The sequence below is a fragment of the Pteropus alecto genome, unplaced genomic scaffold, assembly GCF_000325575.1.
Source record: "Pteropus alecto unplaced genomic scaffold, ASM32557v1 scaffold25, whole genome shotgun sequence".
In the NCBI taxonomy this organism is placed as follows: Eukaryota; Metazoa; Chordata; class Mammalia; order Chiroptera; family Pteropodidae; genus Pteropus; species Pteropus alecto.
The window spans coordinates 5,657,019-5,672,921 of record NW_006441955.1 but is presented as its reverse complement, the minus strand read 5'-3'; the positions used below and the strand labels follow the sequence as shown (position 1 = coordinate 5,672,921).

General features: G+C 52.9%; 1 protein-coding gene across 1 annotated transcript in view; it reads left to right on the top strand.

Annotated features, from left to right (window-relative positions):
* Positions 1–500: 500 nt before the first annotated feature.
* The window catches only part of LRP8 (LDL receptor related protein 8), a gene marked incomplete at its 5' end in the record, with an annotated part of 71,901 nt that continues 56,498 nt past the window's right edge, over positions 501–15,903 (top strand). Inside the window, one exon of the mRNA XM_025051990.1 lies at positions 501–798. Coding sequence (XP_024907758.1) covers positions 501–798 — 298 coding nt within the window. The remainder of the gene's footprint in view (positions 799–15,903) is intronic.

Sequence of the window (15,903 nt, the reverse complement as noted above, 5' to 3'; positions counted from 1 at the left end):
GCGCCAGGGCCCCCCAGCCGGGGCCTGGCAGAGGTGCCAGGCGGAGAATGGGGCGGGGATAGGCTTCTCTGGAACCAGCTATCCTTTAATTTGTCCCTTGTCCCCGAGGCTCCCTGTGTTGTGGGCTCTACCCTCCGGCACCTGCTCTTGGGGGATGGGTTCAATGGGGGCCAGGCGGGTCGGGAACTTTGCGGAGGGTGAGGGGGGAGATTGGTCATTAATGGTTTCGAGGGGGCTGTGTGATTCTTGCTGTTGGGGTTTATTTGACACGCGCGCTTAGCAGCGGCGGTGAGCGGAGCCAGACTTTGCCGCCTCACAATGCGTTTCCGGGGACCCCTGCGCGCTGCGGAGAAAGAGGGGCTGCATGCGACAGGGGGATATGCCCGCGGCGCCCAGTGCGTGTGTCGAGGCGTGTCTTCGTGGATCTCTAACTGTGGGCTGAGTGTGCAGGCGGGTGTCTGAATGGGGGTTATGCCTATGTCGTGTGACATCAACTATGTGCCTCGCCTCGTGCCGCGAAGCTGCCCGCCATCCCAGGAACCCTCCTGCCCTCCTTCAGGATCGAGGGTGCCGGAGGCCTCCGAGGTCGTTGGCTTCAGCATCGTCTCCTTTCCTTAACCCCAATAGAACCCTCCGTGTGGCCTCGGATTCGGCTCACGCCCCCTTTCCCCCGCTCAGGGCCCGTCAAGGAATGTGACGAGGACCAGTTCCGGTGCCGGAATGAGCGCTGCATCCCCTCTGTATGGAGATGCGACGAGGACGATGACTGCTCGGACAACAGCGACGAGGATGACTGCCGTGAGTGGCCGGCGGGGGAGGGAGGAAACGGTGGGGGGCGCCATGCTTAGCGCGCACGTGGCGGCAGCTGCAGCCTGAGGGCCACCTGAGAGGACCTCATGGCCGCAGACTGCAGCCGGGAAGCCGCCCGGGCGCTACGTCCCGCGGTGCTGGGTGGCACTTAGCGATCCGGCAGCCGGGCGGCAGGCGTGTCCTAATGGGGTCGGAGGCGGAGCCTGGAGCGATGGGGCCCTGGAGGAGTGCTCGCTACACCCGGTTGCTGGGCCGAAACTGTCGACGGGGAAGCGACTGTCCCTGCATGCGTCTAGCTTCCTGCGATCTGGCCCTCCGGGACTCCTGCCTCGGCTCCACGGCACGCGCGGGTGTTTCAAAGTTCCACGCGGCTCGGGGCCTCTCTTTGCTCCTCTTCCTGCTTGGTTTTTGTGAATGAATGGGCTCCCCAGGGCCCCTGATTGGCTGGGCGAGGACCACCCCATAGGCCCCCGTGGCCGGAGCGGCCAATGGTGGGGCGGGCGGGTGTGTAGTTTTCGGGCGCGGTGGACGCAGGGGCCCTGCCCTGGCCCCGCCCAGACCACACCCCCGCTCTCATCCCCCGAGTAGTAGCTGCAGGCAGGGCGCGTCACTGACTCCCGCAGCCTTTCTGCCTAGTCACGGTGAAGCGCTTTTTGCGCTACCCTGGTTTGCCGACCGTGCTCTTCTGCCATCTCTGCTCAGGCATGAGTTATGGGGCAGATCAGGAAGGAGGGGGCCAGGATGAAGAGTTTGTCTCCTGAAAGGGATCTGAGGATCCCGAGGCCGCTCGTGAACCCCCGACCATGCGCTTTTCTGAGTGCGGTGTTTGCACACCCAGGCACAATTGCTTTGGAAGTTCCTTCTTGGTTGGGATGGTTTCAGATGTCTGTGGGACCGGAAGCGAGATATCAGGCAGCTGCCACGGAGAAGTGTAGTTCCAAGAACAGGAAAACAAAACTTAGAAACATAGACGTAGGCAGTCATTCATTCTCTGTTACTGGGTTCCTGCTGTGTGTAGGCACTGGGCCACTTGGAGAATAGGCCCACCCTGCTGGCCAGGGAGCACAGGGTCTACAGGAGGAAGGCAACCGGTGGACAGACCCTCAGCTCCACCCAAGGGTGGGGAATAGGGTAGAGGGGGCACCTGGACAGGCACTGTCTGTTTAGTCATCGAGGTTTGAGAGGTTTTTTGTTTGTTTTGTTTTTAATTGGGTTTGCCAGTAGCTTCCGGGTTTAATTTCTCTCAGACCCAACCTAAAGTTGGCTCTGTGACTGGAGCACATCATTTCCTTCTGCCTCAGTTTCTTTACCTGACCACTTGGGCTAATGATTCCTGCCCCGGTTTTGAGGACCAGTTCTAGGAATGGAATTGGATATAACGGGACTAACACGGGCTGACTGTTAGCTGTGTGCCAAGCACTGTGATAAGTGCTTATCTTATATAAACTCTTAATCTTCAGAATAGTCCTATTTTACAGACTGAACAAACTGAGGCACTGAGAGATTTATTTGTCCCACAGCTGTTGAGCTGCATTAAATAGGGGTTTGAATTTAAGCATCTGACTCTAAAGTTATTAGCCTAATCATAACCCTGACCATTTCCCAGTGCTATTGAAATTATGAATATGGCTGACCTGGGGTAAAATATTACAGTGAGTCTTGTCACTGGGAGTTGTTCTTCTGTGGTTCCCTTACAGTGGGAGTACTGAGGGTGAGGCAGGGACATAGAAACTGCATTTGTGGGCTGGTTTCACTTTATCTCCCTGATTCTTTACAACAGCAGGCTGTGAAGAACAGTTTTTCTTGTCATTCTGTTTATAGATAAGGATGCTAGCTCAGAGAAGTTGAGTGTTTTGCCCAAGGTCACCCAGCAGAGAGTGACAGAACTTGGTCAGGGAGACTATCGGCTGCAGTGGGGAGTGTTGTGCCAAAGGACCCAGGAGGGTGGTCCAGGAGCCGGAAAGTCAAACTCTGAATGTTGGGCCTGTCGCTTTTCATCTCCATGTGAGGCTCTGGACAAGACGGAGAAGTGAAGTAGCAGGTGGCTGGGTGGTTCCAGATGGGACCTGGAGAGCTCTGATGGCCAATCTGGGCTCCTGCTTTTATTCTGAAATGGACGGGGTGGAGTCACAGGCAAAAAGGAGATGAAAGCAAATGACATAGATGGCTTGGAGTGGAAGGAGGTAGGGGCTTTGCTGGTAGTATCAAGTATCAGTTACACATGGCTTGACCTCTATGAGCTTGTTTCCTCATCTGCCAGATGAGGGTAGCTGTTCATCATAGGTTATACACATAGAAAGTCTTCACACAGGGCTGGTGAAGAGAAGGGAATGGATGAGTGACCTCACTTCCAAGGTCTTTAGAAAGGAACCCCTAGGAGCCACAAAGGGGGTGGCGGCTTTGGGTGACTGTATTCAGCTAGTTGTTCAAAAATGATCTTTTTTCACCCCAACCATCCCCGTCTGGGGAGTTCCCCCAATTCTGGGCCTCCTGCCCAAACTACATTTCTTTGAACTATCCTCTTCTCAAGGTTGGTGGTTCCTCCCTGAGCAGCCTCCTTGCCTTATATCTGAACCCCTTCTTTGGCATTTCAACCCTTCTGCCCCATGAGAGAGCCTGAACCACCCCACCTCTGTACTTTTTGACCTGCAAAATGAAGGTTGCAATTTGTAAGTGAAGTCTGTGTGAGGCAAAATAAGTTCAAGCTCCTAAAGGGGCCAGAATGCAGCCCATGAATACCAAGAGCTGATGGAGGCTGGAGGGAGGGAACTCATATGTTGAAGAAGCCCAGGAAGTCTTCCTGGAGGAAGAGACAGCTAAACCAGGCCTTGAACGATATTAACTAATACCTTACAGCTTATCATTTTAAGATAGGTGGTACAAAAAATGAAATGAAATGAAATGAAATGAAAAAAAATAGGTGTATAGTTCCCATATTACAGAGGAGAAAACTGGGGTTCACAGAGGTGAAATGACTCTCCCAAAGTCACACAGCTCCTGAGGGTTGGAACCAGCTCTCAAACTAAGATGTTCTAAACCCTGATCCTTTATCTACAGCTGGTAGGACTTGGCCTTCTGGCGACATGGATAGAGCTGGTGATGTGGGGAAAGGAAAGGCTCATGGGGCTTCAGTTCTAACTCAAAGGGACTTCAAAGTAGAGGAAGGGGCTGGAAGCCAGAGGGCCAGGCCCAAGGAAGCCCGGGGGGGCCCAGCCAGGGGAAGTGGGGTGTGGACCTGGGTCACGTAGGCCAGCTAGCCCCTTGGCTTCAGTTTCCTGTTTCTTCTTAGTGTCTAGGTGTAGATACTGGGGTTCTGGTCTCTGGCCAGCCCTTTGCTCCCAGAGTAAAGCAACAACAGTGAATACTTACTGAGCACTTGTTGCATTCCAGGTGTTGTACTGAGATTCTATGTGCATCACCTCATGTTCCTCGATTCCATACAATGTGGCAACTCTATGAAGTACCTGCATTATCCCTATTTTACAAAGGCACAGAGGGATTAAATAACTAGCCCAAGGGTATGTACTTTTTAAGGGAAATTGCTGGGGTGTAAATGCAAGCACCCAACTATGGAACTTGTGCTGTCTCCAGCACTAGCTGGTGACCTTGGGCAAGTCCTTCCAGGCCTCTGCTTCCCCATCCTGAGATGACATCAAACCGTCCCCTCTCTTTCTGCTCTGGGAAGAAGTCTATGTTTCTTTGTGGGTGGGCTAGGGGGCTGGATAGATAGATGGTGAAGTGGTTTTGTGCACAAATTCCTCTACCATGTTCTGGCTTCTTTAGGTGGCCCTCTTCTCCCAACCCCCATCGCCCTCCATCCCGGGTTTAATAAAGAGTGGCTGTAGCGAGTTCTCCCATGCCCGAAAGTTCATTAGCTGGGCAAGGCCAGGCTGCAGAAGCGCTGAGGCCTGCTGGGAAGCTGACTTGTAAATAATTAAAGCTTGGCCACAGCTCCCAGCTGGGGCTGCAACCTGCATCTGGCCTTCAGCGTGCCGCCTGGCCTTGGCCCCATTCTCTTACCCCCAACACCAGGCCCAGCTTTATATCCTTTTTTTTGGATGGAGTCTTCAGGCAGACAGTGCTCCTCTTCTCTGGACATCGGTTTCCTCATCTGACTAGGTGACTCCATCATTCAGAGTCCTTCTGTGACTCTGTGACCGGTTCCTGTTGCCAGTTCCCCCTCTAGCCCCTCCCCACCTCTTCCTATGAGCCTGTGACACCAAACTGTAGTTTCAGTCTCACTCTTGTTTTCCTACTGTTTCTCTCCTCCAGCTCTTTGCACATGCCATGTCTAGAATACTCTTTCTGCTCCCTTACTGGTTACCTTCTTTTTGTCACCTTAGAAGTTTCAGCTCAGGTGTTATACCTCCTCCGGGAAGCCCTCCCTGCTACCCTCTCTCCCCCAGGCTGAGATACAGGAGTTGAGAGAGAACCGTAGGTGTTCAATGAATGACAATGAGTACAATAGTTCTTGGAGGGAGGATTTTTCACTGAGGTCTCTAGGTACCTAATTGCTGAGGACACCCCCTCCCCACCTTACCCCCACCCCTATCTTCCCAGATGTCTTAAGGTTCCCACAGCTGCAACCAACTCACTGATTGCCCCAAGGCCATTCAGCCTTGGACCCAGAAGTGGAGAAAGATGCTTAAGGAGGATTTAAGGGAGGAAATGAGTCAAACAGGCCTGGTTGGTCTGTGAATGGGTGGCCTGGGGCCCTGGGAGGAGCAGAAGATGGCTTCCCTCAGGCCATTAGTTTGTCCCAAGGCTAGTTTCCATCACTTCTGGCCTGTGCTCCTTTCTCCCTTGCTGTGCCTGGGAAGGAGGGAAGCCTGACAGCCCCCAGAGCTCTGCCCAGCAGGCTCTGAGCTTCCCTCATCTCGTCTAGGCCCAGATCTATGCCTCTGGGCCTGGCCTTGGAAGGCCTTAGGACTGTTGGCTGAGGCTCTCCCATAGGCCTTTCCATGGGTCCTCCTAGGGCACCATGAGCCCCTTGGCTTTCTCAGGTCTGCTAGGGATCAGAGTGCAAAAGGCCTCAAGTCTGTTTGGCTTCATTCTCCTCAGTTGTCTGCAGATGGCTGACTTGACAGTTTACCCTCCTTGGGAAAGTTGAAGCCAAAAAGATCTCCCCTGGGAGCAGGTGAGGAGAGGGAGAACCCAGGGGGCTGATGGAGCAGGAGTGTGTGGACTTATTTGTGCCCTCTCAAGTGATGTGACCAATAGAAGCTCTCCTGGCCCCAAGACAAGAAGTCATATCGCCAGGTGACCCCTAGGAAACCAGTCTTGGGCCTGTGGGAGGGTGTGGGGGGCTGTGGAGCCAGGCCCTAGGGCCCCAGTTCTAAGCAGCTTTGATAACACCTATGCTACAGATGCCTTACATCCAGATCATCCAGTCTTCGAAGGCCTAGTGGAGATGCCACGTCCCCTAGGTAGTCTTCCCTGTCCTCTAGCTTCCCAGTCCCTGAGTTCCCGAAACACATCCCTATCCTACCCTAGCCTCAGATCTTTCTTCTCCACGTTGTTCACTCTGCCAGCCTTTTGCTGGGCACTAGGGACTCCAGAATAAATAATTCACTCAAGGGAATTAACTAATAACAGATATTGGCTACTTACCCCATGCCTGGCAATGTGCCAGGAAATGTGCATTTATTAGCTTTGTTCCCAACAACTCTGTGAGGATGTTTTATTATTCTCACTTTAAAGAAGACGAAACTGAAGCTCAGAGAGCTTGGCCAATGTCATGACTCTTAAGTGGTGGAGCCAGGATTTGACCCAGGTCTGTCTGCTCAGGAGACAGGCTCTTCCTCTCCAAGTTCTTTCTGTCTGCCCTGTGGGGTCAGAGGCCTGGCGTTCATAAGGTGTGGAGAAAGTCAGTGAGTGGCTGCACTGAGCTGTGCGTCTCTATAGCTATAGGTTTCTAACCTGGGGATCCCACAGAACCCCAACATAAAGCACCCCTTTTCTAACCTCTTAGGGTATGACTTTCCACAATGGCCTCTCTCGGCCATTGCCTGTGAGGGAAACTGAGGACTCAGTGATATGTCACTAATACAAGTGACCTCAAGGAGAGTCAGCCTCAGTCTAGCAGTGTTATTCCTCATCTCTATATTTATCATCCTTCCTCCAGAAAAGTCTGAGAGCCCAAGTCTTCAAGACTATCCAAAGTGTAGCCTTCATTTCTCTGAACCGCCCCCACCTTCTGCCTCCATGCAATTCCCTGACTAGGTCTTTGCACATACCTTTACCTCTGCTGGAAGGGATTGTCCTTCCCTGATTCCTACCCATCCTTCAGAATCAGCTTATTACCACCTCCATGACACTTTCCCCATATTCCCAGTGTGATCCTCTGTCTGGATGCCCATGGCTTTGTGCACCCTTGTCATAGCCCATTGGAAGAGCTCCAGGTGGTTTCAGAGTGTCTGTGATCAATTTGAGGCGAGAGATGGCATATGAATGAATGAACAGGACAGAGGGAATGTGACTCACTTTTGAAGGTGAGAAGCTGATACTACTGCTCAGATGTGGGTGGCCTAGGAGCTTCAGAGAAGGCCCTGAGGGGTCTTTGAGGCTGGAAAAGGGACCTGAGCATTTTTAGGGGCCCCGGTCAGGCCCTCTTTGTGAGCTGGGGTCTCCTGAAGCCCAGAGAACACAAGTGACTTATTGGCAGTCACATAGGCTGCATCATCCCAAGAGGGCTTTACAGGGCTCACGCTGCAAACTTGGGAGCTTTTCTAGCCCCAGGTTTCAGGAGGGGAAACCAAGGCCTTGGTAGCCGGAAGTTGTCTCCAGGTGTTAACAGAGACCCAGTCTCAGAACTAGGGTGTCCTCAGTTCCTGGGCAGGACTCAAGTCAGAACAGTACGCTCCCACGTCTTACCCGCTGCAGCATCTGCCTATAGCTATAGGTTTCTATACCCAGCACTACCCTTTCTCTTCCCTGCTGAGTCAGGACAAAAAATATCCTGGGGGAGGTGGCATCTTCACCAGACCTTCAAAGACTGGGTGATCTGGATGTAGGGCATCCGTGGCGTTCTCAGGCTGAGGGCCAGGCACAGGCTTCTGCGCACAGAAAGGGCTTTGGGCTCCCATGCTGGGGGACCTCAGGTGCACCACCACCCCTGGCTGGGCACTGCACAGCCACTCCTGGATTGCTGGGAACTCATCTGAAATAGTAGTGCTAATTGTAATAGGAGTTAATGAGCGTGTTTGCTGCTAGGGGCTTTCTCATATAAGACTTCCTTCAGGCAGGCCAGGAAATATCATCACTGCACTGCACAGAGGAAAGAGTCAAGGCTCTGGGAAGAGAAGTCACTTGCCCCCAAGCAGTCCAGCTGATCAGTGGCAGGACTGGTTCATACCTGTCTGGCTGCAGAGTCTGATGAAGGTGAAAAGAAGAGATACACATTCCACATGCACCCATCCCAGTCACAGCAGTGTGAAGGGGGTACAAGGTGAGCTGTGGCCTCCCTTCCTTTCCAGACACTCTAGGGATCCCTCTTAGCCATCCTTCCCCCTTCCTGCCAGTGGTTATACTGGCTCCCTCCTGAGTAACTCTGGCCCCTGCGTGCCCTCAAGCATTTTTAATCCCCAGCCATATTCACCCTGGCTCCTCTTACAAGCTACTATGTGCCACAGACCCTCGGCAGCCCATGGGACTTCTTCCTTGAGCACAGGGCCACCTTGTCCCGGCCCCACAGGGCAGGCAAAGCAAGCAGATCTAGGACACAGGAAGGAAAGCAAGGAGAAAGGATAACTGTGTTCTGGCCGCAGGGACCCCCCACCCCAGGAATAGCCCCTCAGCTGGAGTGGCTCAGGAGGGGCCCAGCTGTGAGCTCTGTATCCACTGTACCTGGTCTGATCTGTGTGTCCGTAGCAGGGCCCAGCCCAGGTGCCTACAGCTGGCCATATTGGGGATAGAACTCAGCAAACTATCAGACCCCTCAGGACACCCTCTGGTGATTGAGAGTATCGCCCAGCAAACCAGGGCCATGGGGCTTCCAGGTCCACGCAGTTCCCATGACCCCTCACGGCCACCGCACACAGCCCAAAGCCTCTCTGGGGACTGCCAGTCCATGGGAGTGGTCATGTGATCACCATCCTCCCCTGATCCCTGGCCTTGAGTTGCCACAGGGACTTTATGCCAGTCACTCTGTAGACTATTTCAGTTTCCAGCCCTGTTAGCCTGTTAGACCACAGTATGGCCATTTCCAGTTTGTGCCTCACAGCCATCCTGGAAGGCAGGTGGTGCAGGAATTAATTATTAACCCCGTTTTCCTGATGAGGAAATCGAGACTCAGGGAGGGCATGGGCTGGCCTAGGGCCACACAGCCAGTCATTGGTAGTGCTGAGGCTGAGACTCACTTCAATAGTTTTTATTTATTAATTTTTCCAATGGAAGTAAATTTTTCTGATTACATAAGAGTAACTTCTTACTTGTAATAATAAGAAAAATGCAGACAATACAGAAAAGCAAAAGGAGGCTGGTAACATTCACCCTTGGTTATACCACCACGTAAGCATCATAGCCTCCCAGAGGTTTTTCTCCGCATGTGAGCTGGTGTACGTAAACACATGTATTTTTTTTTATTAAACAAAAATGAGGATATGTTATGCCAATTGTTTTTTCCCCACGTCACATATGTCTTTCCAGGTCAATAACAGTAGATTCATATCATTGTTTAAAGAGCTAGATAGTATTCTGTTGTGTGAATCATTCCAACTTAACGATGCAGTCTCCTGTTGATAGATATGTGTTTAGTAGGTTCTGTTTTTCCTATCCTACACCATGCTAGGATGAACATCCTTGTACTGCATCTTTGTGCATTTGTCTGATTTTTTCTTTAAGGTAAATTCTTACCAAGGGATTGCTGAAAGTGGGCATTTTCATGAGACAGCCACGTTGCTCTCTGTCTCTCAAGAAATCGGTTTTCCCACCTCTCAACAACACCGCCTAATGCCCCATGGCCTTTGCCAGCTTATAGGACTTCCTTCTTCCTTGAGTGCAGGGCCACCTTGTCCTGGCCCCACAGGGCAGACAAAGCAATCAGTTCTAGGCCGCAGCAAGCAGAGGAAGGAGATAGGACAACTGTGTTCTGACCCCAAGGACTCTCCACTCCCACCACAGAAAACAAAAGGGAATAAAATGGGTCTTCGTTCTTCTTAAGATATTCGTAGAATTCATCTCTACAATATTATAATATTTGTTCTGTATCCTCCCCTAACTTGCTGTGTGACCTGGGCAAGGGACTCTCTGTCTCTCTCTCTCTCTCTCTCTCTCTCAGCTTCATTTCCCCTTTATCCATTGGTCCTTGCTCCACTGGCCCTGAAACCAGAACTCTGAACAGATTCCTTCTCCCTGGAGCTGGCCTCAGGGCCAGTCCTGGCCTGGGGTTGAGAGCTCCTTACTGCCTGGTGAGGGTTAGTGGGAGCATGGCTGGCTTGGTGGGAGGATTCTGGGCAGGTAGATGGAGGGTAGCTGGACAGACGTCTTAGGGTCCACCTTCAGAACTCAGCCCCGAGGCCTAGATTCATTCCTTGAACCACTTTCCCTTCTGTTTTCTTCCTGTGCCTGCGATTGAGTTGGATTCAGTGGAGTGACAGAGAAAAATGGAGTCAGACCCTCCAGCCCTGTGACCCACTAGCTGGGGTACCCTGGTGTGGGACTTAGATTCTGAGCCTTAAATCCTTGGTCTGTGAAATGGGATAATGAGCCCAGCCCGCAGAGTTGTGCAGGCTGACGTAAAGTGTTCTGCCCAGAGCCCAGTCCTGAAAATGAACATCCTCGTTCCCCTTCCTGACCCTCTGATCACTGCACAGGGAACAGCCAACTAGAAGGGACTGGCAGCAGCTTTCCTCCTCCTCCACCAAGGACACAGCGAGAGGGCAGCTGCTGAAATAGCAGCAGGAGAGATGTAGGTCAACTGGTCAGTTGGGAGGAGGACTTGGCTGCCTGGGAGAACAGCAGCTTCTCGGGTTGGGAGGAAGTATAGGAGTTATCTCATCCCTCTCCCAACTGCATTGGGGGTCCTAGCGTGGCTGCTTCCCGGGGGGCCTGGGGGAGCTGGTTAAGCAGAGGGAGCCAAGGAGACCTGGTTAACCAGCCAGGCTTGGCATGGTTAGTTATCCAGGAAGGCCCTTGATTCACCAATGGGTCCAAGTCATCAAAGAGTTGGCAGCTGATGAGAGGCATGAAGGCCCCGTCAGGCCCAAGTCAAGCTTCTCGAATGAACAACTGGAGACCAAGACTGGGCTTTCCTGGTGGCCTGAATCCAGGGACATTCAGGCCAGCACTCCTCTCTCTCTCTTCCTAGACCCCGAGCTGCCATCTGCTACTCTATTATCCTCAGAGCCCTCTCTCAGCCATGTACCCCAGCATATGTGTGTGAACATAGGGTGTGCATTCTTAAGGATGGGGTGCACCAGGAGGAAGGTGACAGTTAATGGACACATTGAGGCCGCGGGGCCAAGGTGATGTTCTCTCTCTTCCCACACTGGCCAACATGTCCCAGCCAAGCCGAAGCCAAAGCCCCCACTGGCTGTTTATGGTGGGGAGTTATTTATAGCTGGAAAGGTGTCAGCAGTCTCTGTACCCAGCCTGGCCCTTGCCACAGCCACCTCTCCCCACTAAGCCTCAACTTGAGCCAACTGTCTAGCCCCCACTCACCCCTACCCAGAGGGCTGAGGTTAATATAAATGCCATGACCCAGAGGACAAGCCCACCTCTGCTCCACCCCTGCCCCTCTTGGGGTCTTTGGTCATGGGGAGTGGGGCATCTCCAGTCCCCTCTGCATAATTCTCTGGGATTCTTTTGTTTTTCCCTGAGAACCAGGGTGTTCCCAGGAGTTTACCACAGTCAGTCTCTAGGTGCGTGTGTGTGTGTATGTGTGTGTGTGCGCGCGCGCACGCGTGTGTGTCGGGGTGGCGGAGAGAGGGGGTCTAAGGAGCTACCCCTGTTCCCTAAGGCCAGGAGGCCTGGAGCAGGGAGCAGGGGCTGTAAAATCCAGCCACCTACACAGAGGACATGGCCTAAACTGTGCACACAGAGTTGGAACCAACTGCTTACTAACAGAACCTACATCCACTTAGGATTTTCTGCCTGTTTATTTATTTTTTACTGAGTCTGACCAGGACGATTTTTGAATACCTGTGAGCAGACTATATCAGCTACATATATGATGATACTCTTGTCTCCCCTACCACCTGCACCCACCCAACCCGGGCCACAACTGCCTGCTTCTCAAGAGAGCAGAGGGAGAGCAGGGACAAGCCTGGCCTCCCAGTGCCAGCCACACCTGGTTTCCACTGCAGTCCTTCTATATTCTAGTTGGGTGGCCTGCAGCAAGTCCCTTGAACCTGAACCCAATTCCCACTCTATGCATATGGGTAATAAATAATTTCTGGCCTATGTAAAGTATCTGAAAAACCTCACTGAGAGCCAGTCATTTCTTCCTACACCAAGAATTGGGCCACGCCAGGGCACAGAGGTCTGTCTGTTTGCAGCCTGTGTGTTTGCAGCCCCTGTTCCTGTGCCACCTCCTCTCCCAGAAAACCTCGCCCTCCCTCGTCATGGCCATTGGCCCCTCTCACACTTTCTGTGCTGAGTTCTTGCCTGCCTTATCAATGTTGGTTAACTGAATCCTGTTGCCACTCCCTCCCACCCACCCCTCAGCTCTCAGCTCCACTAGGAACCAGTTAGCCTCACCTTGTCACCAACTTGCTGAGTGAACTGAGCAAGTCTCCATCTCTCTCTGGGCCTCAGTCTCCTGACCTGTGCTGGGAAGGAGTTAGGATTGGATCAAGAATTTGAGTCACTTTGGGCAGCTTTTGAAATTTGATTCCTTGGCCCCTGTCTCTGACTCCAAACCTCTGCTTGTTCTGCAGCCAGGTGGGAACCATAGAAATGAAGATTCCCCCAGGCCCACCTGCCTCTGACTGCTCCTGCATGCATCACCTCATCTATGATGGTTCCCTGTGATGCAGATAACAGCAAGGCCTCTAACCAGGCGCCCCGGGGTCATACTTCCCATACTTCCCTACTTCCTAGCTGTGGGATCCTGGGCAAGTTGCTTCACGTCTCTGAGCACTGGCTTCATCTGTAAACTGAAACCATCAATACCTAATCCTCAAGGTAGCTGGAGGATTATGTGATTTAATTTACAAAAAGCACTCAAAGCCCATGATCAGTGTTCAAGTGAAGGTTAGCTAAGCTTATTTGGCCTTCTCTGACCCTTTATCTCCTGTCTGTCCTTCAGGAATCCCCTCCCATGCCAGGCTGCTGCCCTGCTGGGTAGAATGGGAGGGGCTAGAGAGCCCCCCCAAAGGCTCCTTTTTACCCCATCCCCCCGCCCCCCCGCCGTGGCTTCTTCCCTGTGGCTCTAGGCCATAACTTGTCCTAGTTTAATTAGGAAGAGTCCTTCCAGGGACCTCATTAGGAAATGAGCCCAGAGCCTCAGGGACGTCTGGGAGGGGTGGGGTGCAGGAGAAGGTTGCATTGTCTGACCCCGCCCAGCCCTTGGCCCTGTGCCCCAAATATGCCCAGGAAGATAAGGGAGCTCAGTCCTTTAGAGGAGAGGACACAGATCTGTGACATGGAGCATGGGCGACCAGGGCCTCCATCCTCTAACCCCTGCCCTGCTCCAGCCTTCTCCCCCTCCCCGCCTCCTAGGATGGGAATGGCGAAAGTTGAGGGAGGAGACTTCTCTGGTTCTGCCCCACCCACCCCTGGTGCCCATTGTCCCCAGCCTGGCAGTGCAGGTCTTCGTGAACGTGTGTTGAGTGAATGAATGCGTGAGCTGTGGCTCTTGGGACTGGAATAGCATCCTTATTTGGCCAAAACAGCCTCCCTATTTGCATCCAAATACTGGAATTCCCTCATCAGCCCCCAGGATTGGGGGTGAGGTTTCCAGCTTCTACATGAATACCTCCAAGGACAGGGAACTCATTGACTGACCCAATAGCCTCTTCTGCCCCTGTACAGCTCTTTCTGTTAGAAAATCTGTCTTCCTTTCGATCCCAAATCTGCCTCCTGTGACCCTTCCATCCCGCTCTGGTCCCAGCTCTGTTTCTGGGGTCTCTGCTCAAAGAAACTGCCCCCACCTTCACCCCAACCCTGCTCAGCATCCCTTCCCAGCCTGTGACAGCTAATGTGCTATATGGCCTCAGGTAAGGCCCATCTCCTCTTGGGCCACTGCTTCTCAGGGCCTGGCGGGCTACACATTTGCACTCAGCAAGCACTGGCTGCCTCCTGTAATCTACCTCCCAGAGAAGTGGAGGGTGAAGACAGATATGCCATGCCTAGAGGTAAAGGTGACATCTTGACAGACAACTTGTTCTTTTGGTTGGCAGGGGGGCAGTGCTCAGACCCTGTGATGAGCTGTGGCCCAGCGCACAGGCACTGGGGTCTGTGGATGGATTTCTTCTGACCCTGGAACCAGTTCACAGCATGGGCTTCACTTGAGCCTTGGTCAGGAACCTGGGAGCCATCATGGTCCCGCTTTTCCTCATCTCTAACAGCCACCAAGTCCTTAGATTCCTCCCCTGCCACCTGCCAGTGGAGGCCCTTTCCCTATCCCACTGCGGCCTCCCTGACTCGCTGCAGCAGCACTGAACAGTCCCTGCTCTGTAGCCAAGTGCTCTTAAGCATGCACAGCTTTGTCCTGCCCTTGCTCAGCATCCTGTAGTGATGTCCACCACTCAGAGGATCAAGTCTGCTTGACTGACATTCAGGGCCCTTCAAGACCTAACATGCACCTGGCATCTCTCCACCTCCAGACCTTACCATCTACTTGCCCCTAAAACCTTATAACTCTGTGCTCCAGCCATACCCCAAACAAAGAGTAATGTCATAGAAGCATTACACTCACATGCAGTTCCCTCTGCCTGGTAGGCCCTTCCTCTGCTTGCCCAACCCCACTTTACTTCAGCAGTTACCATTTCAAGGAGCCTTCCCCCATGATGTTTCCCTCCATCTCTGTCCTTGCAACTCTGTACCTTGCAACTCTGTCTGATTAAGAGTGTGGGATTCACACCAGACATGGGCCTCAGGGGGACCTGGCCAGGTCCTGCGGTAGAGTGGGGAAGAAGAGGATGAAGGGATGGGGCTCTCTGGCTTTGCATACACCCAGTGCCCCTTCCATCCCGTGCTGTGTTTCTGTTCCTCATGCTGCACCCTCATGATGCACCCTTATGCTGCACACGTCCGCACATGGATATTTCTGAGTCCTGGGAGTGCCTGTTGAGTCTGAGCTAGTGTTCACCGAAGGCTTGTTCTGTGCCAGTGACCTGTCAGGACTTGGGAGGATCTATAGATGGAAAAGCAGGCCTTGTCTTCTGAGCATTGGCTGCCTAACTCAATGCATGACCTTGGGCAGTTGGCCTCCCTTCTTTGAACCTCAAGCTTCTTTGACTGTGAAAGGGCTGCAGGACCCAAGACACATCTGTACTCTGGTTGGGATCAGACATGGCTCGACAGAGCCCCAAGACTGCAGCTGGACCAGAACTTGCTCTCCATCTGGCCTCGGGGGCCTTGGGCCAAGCTTCATAGGGGTAGGGAGTGGGCAAGGGGTTGGCTCTTCTTTCTGTGAAACGCCCACCCCTGCATTTGCCCAACACTTTGGCATTGCCAAGTGCCTACTCCCACACAGGGTGACCAGCTCGTCTTGGTTTGCTCAGAACTGTCCTGGTTATTAAACTAAAAAGCCCTCGTCAAATGGGACATTAGGCTGTCTACCTGCACCCTGTGAGCCCTGGCCGCTGCTCCCCTCCAGGTCTGCAGCAGAGCTTCCCCGTTACTCGTGAGTTCTGCTGCCAGTTGGGCAGGGATCACTTATTTTTAAAAGTAAAAAGCTGATTTCTTCCTCATGTTTTGGGAGAATTCAGGGAGAAATAGAGCCCCTTGGAAGTAGGATCTGGAGGAGCCAGGGCCGAGCATCCTGGTTGGGGTGCTGGCGTGGACAGGGCCAGAAGGTCTGGCCATTGTCCCGATCCTACCTCTAACACAGCTGTGTGACTGCTCTCCGAGCTCCAGGTTCCCCAGCTCCGCCCTGCTCACCTCACATTAATACGGAGAGAAGCGTTACCTTGATGGCCCCCTGGCATT